General features: G+C 47.2%; 1 protein-coding gene across 3 annotated transcripts in view; it reads left to right on the top strand.

Annotated features, from left to right (window-relative positions):
- The first annotated feature begins 1,933 nt into the window (after window positions 1-1,933).
- The window catches only part of PPIL6 (peptidylprolyl isomerase like 6), an 89,351-nt gene continuing 81,646 nt past the window's right edge, over window positions 1,934-9,638 (top strand). Inside the window, exons 1-2 of one of the 3 annotated variants that reach the window (XR_010176038.1) lie at window positions 1,934-2,281; window positions 3,825-3,920. Coding sequence is in view for 2 of the 3 variants with exons in the window: in XM_063917105.1 (XP_063773175.1) it covers window positions 2,129-2,281; window positions 3,825-3,920 (249 nt within the window). In the remaining variant the exon portion in view is untranslated. The remainder of the gene's footprint in view (window positions 2,282-3,824; window positions 3,921-9,638) is intronic. The other 2 variants (XM_063917105.1, XM_063917104.1) reach the window with 2 other exon arrangements.

Here is a 9,638-nt window from a genome sequence, read left to right as displayed (position 1 = left end):
GTGATGGTGCAGTTTTAAGTCATTTATCACCTATGAATATTGTTTTATTGAAATGCTGCTAAATACTCCCAGCACAACAAATGTGTTAAACACACTGCAGTGCCCCCAATTCACATTATACCACACACAAACCGCAGTTCTCATATGATAATGTCACAGTGCCTCCAGGGGGGGGGGGGCCTGCGCAACATGACTGTTGATAATCTGGCTCTGGGTATATGTGGGTCAGTCTCCCTTGTTACAGAGGAAATGGAAAGTGTAAAATAAAATCTGTACATTGGGGGTCATTCCGAGTTGTTCGCTCTGTAAATTTCTTCGCATCGCTGCGATTTTCCACTTAGTGCGCATGCGCAATGTCCGCACTGCGACTGCGCCAAGTAAATTTGCTATGCAGTTAGGAATTTTACTCACGGTTTTTTCTTCGTTCTGGTGATCGTAATGTGATTGACAGGAAGTGGGTGTTTCTGGGCGGAAACTGGCCGTTTTATGGGTGTGTGTGAAAAAACGCTACCGTTTCTGGGAAAAACGCGGGAGTGGCTGGAGAAACGGAGGAGTGTCTGGGCGAACGCTGGGTGTGTTTGTGACGTCAAACCAGGAACGACAAGCACTGAACTGATCGCAGATGCCGAGTAAGTCTCGAGTTATTCAGAAACTGCACAGAGATGTCTTATCGCAATATTGCGAATCTTTCGTTCGCAATTTTGATAAGCTAAGATTCACTCCCAGTAGGCGGCGGCTTAGTGTGTGCAAAGCTGCTAAAAGCAGCTTGCGAGCGAACAACTCGGAATGACCCCCCATTGTTCTTAACGTTTGAGTAATTGTCGTACTTTAAAGTACCCAACTAGGAACTAATTGTGTAAAAGGAAGTACCGTATGTGGAAAAAAATCACATAAACTTGTTAATGTGTTCTAGTCTTGCTTTAGATGTGTTTTGCTGCCCAACCAATGACAATGAAGCCATTGTACGGTTTTCCAGACAGATATATTGGCCCTCATTCCGAGTTGTTCGCTCGTTCTTTTTCATCGCATCGCAGTGAAAATCCGCTTAGTACGCATGCGCAATGTTCGCACTGCGACTGCGCCAAGTAACTTTACTATGAAGAAAGTATTTTTACTCACGGCTTTTTCTTCGCTCCGGCGATCGTAATGTGATTGACAGGAAATGGGTGTTACTGGGCGGAAACACTGCGTTTCAGGGGCGTGTGGCTGAAAACGCTACCGTTTCCGGAAAAAACGCAGGAGTGGCCGGGGAAACGGTGGGAGTGCCTGGGCGAACGCTGGGTGTGTTTGTGACGTCAACCAGGAACGACAAGCACTGAACTGATCGCACAGGCAGAGTAAGTCTGGAGCTACTCTGAAACTGCTAAGTAGTTAGTAATCGCAAAATTGCGAATACATCGGTCGCAATTTTAAGAAGCTAAGATTCACTCCCAGTAGGCGGCGGCTTAGCGTGTGTAACTCTGCTAAATTCGCCTTGCGACCGATCAACTCGGAATGAGGGCCATTAGGTAAAACAATTGAGTATGTCTGGGTACTAAAGAGATACAAAAAACAAAATTGCGTTTACGCTACCCCTGTAGTTGCAATCCGAAAACAACACATGCTTATGCTTTTTGCTATTATTACGGAGCACGTTTTGCACAATTATTTGATCACTAGTATAGTTATATTTATATTTACTGTATTGATCCCTAATGGCAGCAAGTAACAGCGGCAGTCTGAGGAACGTCAGACGTGGTGATCAGAAAACGGACATAAGAGAAACGCGGCTTGCTAGGGACGGTTGAGGCTAGATCCAAGTGGCCTAATGGACCTTTTCCGTCAGGGGGAGGAGCCACGACACAAGGGGGAGGAGCTAGGCCAGCGGGACAGTTGCTCTACTATCCCCGCCACCAACTATTACCTTTAGTAATTAGGTGGCGAGCGAAGCGGAGCGGAGCGAGCCACCGAGCCCGAAGCGTGGCGAGCGTACTTTTTGGGTACCCTGTTCGGCCGTAGCTCCTCCCCCTGGTGACGTGTCTCCTCCCCTAGGTACGTCACAAGGTCCCTTCTCCCACTCCGATATAGAACCAACCGGCTAGGGACGGCACGTGTTACTATTGATAACGTTACGTCTTCCTGGCAACCAATGTGCGCGCAAAATGCTGCTGTGACCGCGCTCCGTTGTCATGGTGACGGGGGGACGCCAGAGAGAGCGGTGATGGCTTCGGACCGTCTGCAGTTGGAGGTTGTTGGGCTCCTCAGCGAACCACCTTTCCACATAGCCAAATGCACGGCGGAGGTAAACGTGCGGGATTCTGGTCGGGGAGATCATGTTGTCGCTGTATTAGCCTGGCAGCAGCAGAGACAGACTTGTGCAATATATTCCTGTTATCTCACATCACTGTAATCCCACACATGACTGTTATAGAAACTGTAGTTATGACACTCAGCTGCTGTATTTACGCGGCCGATGAACATGAAATGTATGTAAAGAAAAAACAATCACAGTAGTTGTGATAATCACAATGTGGTTTTTGTTTGCAAGGTTTAGCGTCTCTGTGCCCACTATTCATCTTCATGACAGTGAGCCTAATGAGGAGTCCGATTCAGACCTGATCGCTGCTGTGCGTTTTCGCACAGTGGGCGATTATTGAACTTCTGCCCATACATATGCACCGCAATGCCCACATGTGTTGTTTAAACAGCAACAGGATGGTGCGAAAATTTAGATTGCATGGCTGTTCACAAGGTGATTGACAGGAAGAGGACGTTTATGGATGGTAACTGGCCGTTTTCAGGAAGTGCGGGTGTTCCCAAGCGTTTTCAGGGTGGGTGTGTGATGTCAGCTCCAGACCCGATTAGCCTGATTCCTTCGCGCTGAAGGAGTAAGGGGGGAATTCAAATGTTTGAAAAGTCGGTTGGGTGTCCGTTTTTTCCAGTTTATTAGATAGGAAAAAACAGACTCCCAACTGACTTTTCATACAATTGAATACCCCCTAAGTCAGTGGTTTCCAAACTTTTTTGAATCACGGCACCCTAGAGTATCAGAATTTTTTTCACGGCACCCCTAGGCCAGAAATTTCTTATTGAGAAATTAAGAAAGAAATATTAAATTAAGTAGATTGTGTTTATATGTCATCCTTAGGCTCAGTTGTGTGGTGAGGGACAAGATTTGCTTCTGTTTGTCCACATATTTTATGACTGGCAGCCACCAGCACTGGTTTTGCCTATTATATTGACCATAAATAATTTGAATTGGTCCTGGACCACCAATTCAAGGCACCCCTGCAAGTGTCCCGAGGCACCCCAGGGAGCCACGGCACACAGTTTGGGAACCACTGCCCTAAGTATTGAGCTATGCACACACTGCACAGAATGGGAAAAACATTCAATGGTGAGTGTGATGAGAACGGTTTTGCAGCTGTCCGCTGACTGAGAGGAATTTTTGCGCAGCGTACACATGCAGTCGCACACTTACACGGGGAGAATTTTCACTCCCCCTGGGCGGCGACTGTGTAATTTGCAGGACAGTGTAATTTGCAGCACAGCGATCAGGTCTGAATTAGGCCGGAGATCTCTTGCAGTATGGCCATTTCAGTTTAGTACTACAGAATATACAACTGAGATTGTAAAGTTATCATTTCATGTTGGATAACCCTTTAATTTCTATGGCAGCTATATAATCATTATTACTCTGCTTTATATCAATCCAGTCACTGGGCACATTTACGCCGATAAGATATTTTTCTTACCTGAACAAGTGTTATGTAATAAAGTAAATATAATCCGATGAGAAATTACTTTTCTACAAAAAAAAATGTTGTCCTAAACTTTATTACTAGGTGCTGAAACATACGTTTGGTGCAGAGTTTGAAGACCCAGCCCTAAAGCCACTTCTTGAATTTTCTTGGAGTGAGTATATATATGAGAAGAAAAAGGTACACTTCTTTCTTTCAGCTCTCTCTAATAAACTGCTTTGTAAATTGGGTGCTAACCTTTTGCAATCATGGACGCAAATGTATATAACAGCAAAGAATGTGTATCACCATGTACAAATGTTAGTCTGAAATATTGTTAATAGAAGCAGGTCTTTATCCATGTCTCCTTTACTATTTGCAGCTTCCCTTTGTTTGCGCCTCCTTCTCAGGAGACACTCTGTATTTCTATTCAGAAAGAGGGAAGGGTGTGCATGATAGTGTAGTACAATAAAATATTTAAATAGCAATCGATCACGTCCTTAAAGACTTTGTCAGTGACCTGCAAAGGAGTGCGTTGTACCATTCAAGCATAGGTGTGCGCAGGGGGGGTGCCTGGTGCGCACAGGCACCCCCTAATGTCTGGCACCCCGATATCACATGCCTGATGCAGCGATTGCCGAGCAGGCTGATTACTGTCCCCTCTGCGCTGCACCCTGCAGGACTGCATTACTGACCGGACGCCTGGGTTAATCAAGGGTGCCACTGCCACCGGCTTTCAAATTCCCAGCTTCACCTCCATGTACAAAACAGTGTGATGTGATGTGATTACGTCATGCTGCTCGCACGTCCATCCGTCACACGCCCACCTCTCTCCTTCTATGCTATGCCAACGCCAGCCACTGATGCGGAGCAGCATGCAGCCAGCATTCCTCTTAGGAAGACAAATTCTATGCTGGCAGACGGCCGTCAGCAGCTTTGACACGTCACTCGTTTTTCCAGCAGCAGCAGTAACTAGTCTGCGACTGTCAGTGTCAGTGAGTGACTGACTTGTAAGTAAGCTGCTGCAGCTTGCAGGGGAAAGAGAGGGGGAGCCAGACCAGGCTGAGGAGGAGCACTGTAATTGCATGAGTGCCATCAGGGGTGTTTGGTGCACACCACAACATCTGACAATGTATCTGCTGTATTAGGATTGGTACAAAGGTGGATATTTTATATGCGTTGACCATCAATAGATGGTGCTAGACACGCCCAAAAGGCGGTGCTAGACACACCCCTCCGACGGTGCACCCCCTAATAAAATGTGCTGCTCACGCCAGTGCATTCAAGGTGTGCATATATCCGAGCAAGACTACACACCCAAGCGCATTATGTCTATCTTAAATAATGGTAGGTGTGCAGTTATTGGGAAATAAATGCATGGTCACGTGATTTAGATAGTGGGACTTCTGTCAATTTAACATACCTTTTTATAAATATACAGTATCTATAGCTTAAATAATCTACACTAACAACTCAGCTACTGGAGTGCTCCTCACTGGGCCATATATTGTCAAAATCTATAATAAGCACAACTTAAGGGCCCTACACACTGCGCGATGCGCCGCCGAGCTGCCCGATGGCGGATACTCCTGACGGGTGACCCGACGGCAGGGGGACAGTGATGGAGGGAGTGAAGTTTCTTCACTCCCCCCGTCACCCGGCTCCATAGCAGTGCAGGCAAATACGGACGAGATCGTCCATATTGGCCTGCATGCACAAGCGACGGGGCACCAGCGATGAACGAGCGCGGGGCCGCGCATCGTTCATCGCTGGTGCCTCCACACTGAAAGATATGAATGGTATCTTGTTCATTAATGAACGAGATTGTTCATATCTTTCACTCATGTCGCCCAGTGTGTAGGACCTATCAGTAGATCATGGTCGGGTTATTTCTGTGAGCACCAATTACTCTCCTGGTAACCAGTCAGCTGTGATGCTAGATGCTGTGCTTTGTTCTGATCCTAATTGCTGCAGCTGGAGTTAGAATCTTGGTTTTTGACTGGTGCTGACTGGATTTTTCAGCCCTTACAGCATAGGTCTGCAAACTCGGTCCTCAGGACCCCACACAGTGCATGTTTTGCAGGTCTCCTCACAGAATCGCAAGTGAAATAATTAACTTCACCTGCGGACCTTTTAAAATGTGTCAGTAATTAATACACCTGTGCACCTGCTGGGTTACCTGCAAAACATGCACTGTGTGGGGTAATGAGGACCGAGTTTGCAGACCTATGCCTTATAGGGAGTCTCCCTTGACACTTTTTTGTTGGTGGAAACAGTTAACCCTAAACACAGCGGTTTGCTAATTAACTGATCAATTAAGGAGGTAGTGTTCATTCTAGCACCCTGCACCTTTCAAATCCTGTGCAGTTCCTCTATCCTGCCTGGGGTGTCACTCTCTGCTCTGGTGCTTCTCCGCACACACAGGTCTGTATCACAGTACTGAGCAACAGATCAGAGTGTGCTGAGAAGCAGCACAGCAGAGAGTGACACCCCAGGCAGGACAGAGGAACTGCACGGATTTTGAAAGGTGCAGGATAATAGAATGAATACTAAGGAGGAACAGTGCTCACCTTCAAGAGAAGATATATTTTACGAGAAAGACAGTAATGATTCAGCTTTGATAAAATTTGGTAATACCAGACGATACGTGTCAGTGTTGGTGAAACTACAATCCCCAGCGAGACTGCTGATTTGTTCCATACAAACACTACAGAGTGGATTTAAAGTTTTAAACCAGTATATGAGTATCTGATAAGGATGTGAACCCTGTGAACAGTGGCCACCTAAGGTTAAAAAAACCTATGGTAATTTATATTGGTGTTTGTTTTTCCTACAGTCAGTTTTTGTATTAACTATTAAAAGGCTGCTGCTGTATATACAGATGGGTTCACGGTTATCTTGCCTAGTTTTCTGCGCCTAGGCACAACATGACTTATTAGCATAAACCATTCATCTATTGTTCTCAGATGCAATACAATACAGAGAACAATACAGCAGAGGATTAAGTCATTACAGCACGGGATTAAGGCCCTCATTCCGAGTTGTTCGCTCGTTCTTTTTCATCGCATCGCAGCGATTTTCCGCAAACTGCGCATGCGCAATGTTCGCACTGCGACTGCGCCAAGTAAATTTGCTAAGAAGTTTGGTATTTTACTCACGGCATTACAAGGTTTTTTCTTCGTTCTGGTGATCGTTGTGTGATTGACAGGAAGTGGGTGTTTCTGGGCGGAAACTGGCCGTTTTATGGGAGTGTGTGAAAAAACGCTGCCGTTTTAGGGAAAAACGCGGGAGTGGCTGGAGAAACGGGGGAGTGTCTGGGTGAACGCTGGGTGTGTTTGTGACGTCAAACCAGGAACGAAACTGACAACTGATCGCAGTGGCAGAGTAAGTCTAGAGCTACTCAGAAACTGCAAAGAAATTTCTATTCGCAATTTTGAGAATCTTTCGTTCGCAATTTTGCTAAGCTAAGATTCACTCCCAGTAGGCGGTGGCTTAGCGTGTGCAATGCTGATAAAAGCAGCTTGCGAGCGAACAACTCGGAATGAGGGCCTAAGTCCGATTGGCCAGTCTCAGTTAATCCTATTAAAGGTCAAGATAAACGTGGACCCATCTGTAGTACCTTAACTGGATGCAGAACTGTGGTCCAATTATCCATCGGCATGGAAAGGATTGTGGGACTGAATGTTCCCAATTAATGCCCTGAGAAATAATAGCAATTGAAGAAAAATAACAGTGTCCATAGAGAATTATTAATATGAAATCATAGGTCACATGCAGCGGCGGAACTAGCGGCGATGCAGTCGGTGCATTGCAACGGGGTTCATTGCAGTGAAGGGGCCCACAGCTGCCGGTATTACAGTGAGACACATTGACTCATTCTCTACTAGAGCTGCGTGACCAGCCACCAGTGCCTCAGAGCCTGTGGTAATGCAGCTGCTGCAGTACACGCTGTGCACTGTCAGTGTTCGGGTGCCAGCCGGAGGGAGCTTTCCACTCCTCTCAGCTCCTCCTCCCAGACTCCGTAATGCTGCATGTTTTGGACTGCCTGGCCAGAGAGGGAAGAGGAGCAGCTCTTTCAGCTCCTCCCCCCAGACTTAATAGTGATGCCTGTGTGGGGCCGCTCTCTCTGCTGCCTGTGTTGTCCTGCCTGGTGGGTGGGGGGAGGAGGGGCCGCTCTCTCAGCTTCTCCCCTTTCATACTTATAAGTATGCGCAGGTCTCCGGGAACATAGCGCACGCGCATTGTTTCCTGGGATATCTCTAGTGCGCATGTACAAATCACTCGGAAATGGCTGCAGGACCTCCAGAGAGGTATGTATAATATATGGGTGCAAGGTGTGCGGTAGAAACGCCTATGAACTCCTCCCCCTCCCTCTCGCGCTCTCTCTCTCTCTCTCTCTCTCTCTCTCTCTCTGCCTCTCCTTCTCTGCCCCTCTCTGTTTCCTCCTCTCTGTCCGTCTACTCCCCTCCCTGTCCATCTCCACCCCTCTCTCTCGTTCTCTCTGTTCCTCTGCACCTCTCTTCCTTCCTCTTCTTCCCTCTCTCTCCCCCTCCATCTCTCCGTCCCTCCCTCTTACTCTTTCTCCACCCCCCCTCTCTCCGTCTCCCTTCTCTCTCTGTCTCCCCCTCCCTGTCTCCATCTCTGCCCCTCTCTCTCCCTCCTTCTCAATCATTTTCTCTCCTCTTCCCCAACATAATTTTCTCTTCTATCCCTCTCTCTCTCTCTCTCTCTCTCTCTCTCTCTCTCTCTCTCTCTCTCTCTCTCTCTCTCTCCCCCATCTCCCCCCTCTGTCTCTCTGTCTACCCCCTCTCTCTCCCCCCGACCCCCTTCTCTCTCCTCAGCCCTTCTCTCTGTCTCCTGCTCTCTGAATCCCTCTCTCTCCGTCTCCACTCCCCCCTCTCTCTCTCTCTCTCTCTCTCTCTCTCTCTCTCTCTCTCCGTATCCCATCTTTCTCTCTCGCTGTTCCTCTGCATCTTTCTTCCTTCCTCTTCATCCGTCTCTCCCTTACTCACTCTCTCCTCTTCCCTAACATAATTCCTTTTCTATTCCTTTAGTAAATTCTTTCACTACAGTAGCATTGTCTCAGCTCTCATATTAAAGCGGCTTGTATTTTTGTTTTCCCCACTGATACTTTCCCTTCATGTCCCAGTGAACCCTTTCAACCTAATTTTCCCCTTTAAATCCTCCTACAGAGACCTTTCATACCTTTTGCCTCTCCTCTTCATCTTCTCCCAGTCACTCTCTTCCTGTCACCCTCTCCATCCCACTGTTTCTCTCTCCCTCACACCCTCTCCCCGTCACCCTTTTCCTTTCACCCATTGCCTATCCCTTTCACCAACTCTCAGTCATCCTCATCATCCTCTTCCTCATCCCTTTCACTCTTTACCTCTCCCTGACACCCACTGCCATGTGGCATATTTGGGGGCCCAAAGCATAGTTTTGCACCTGGGTCCACCATTTACAAGTTCTGCCACTGGTAACATGGAATGGATTAGAAAGAGAAACAATACCATATAAATGAATGTAAACTATTAAAATATCATAAATATTATTTCTCATACGTCCTAGAGGATGCTGGGGACACTTCAAGAACCATGGGGTATAGACGGGATCCGCAGGAGATATGGGCACTTTAAGACTTTCAAATGGTGTGACCTGGCTCCTCCCTCTATGCCCCTCCTCCAGACTCCAGTTTAGATCTGTGCCCAGGCAGACTGGATGCACACTGAGGAGCTCTACTGAGTTTCTCGGAAAAGACTTATGTTAGGTTTGTTATTTTCAGGGATAACTGCTGCCAACAGTCTCCCTGCATCGTGGGACTTAGGGGAGAGAAGTCAGACCTACTTCTGATGAGTTTAAAGGCTTTGCTTCTTGGCTACAGGACACCATTAGCTCCTGAGGGTTTGGAACACTAGGGGT

Source organism: Pseudophryne corroboree, chromosome 4 (genome assembly GCF_028390025.1).
Source record: "Pseudophryne corroboree isolate aPseCor3 chromosome 4, aPseCor3.hap2, whole genome shotgun sequence".
In the NCBI taxonomy this organism is placed as follows: domain Eukaryota; kingdom Metazoa; phylum Chordata; class Amphibia; order Anura; family Myobatrachidae; genus Pseudophryne; species Pseudophryne corroboree.
This window is presented reverse-complemented; position numbering and strand designations above follow the sequence as displayed.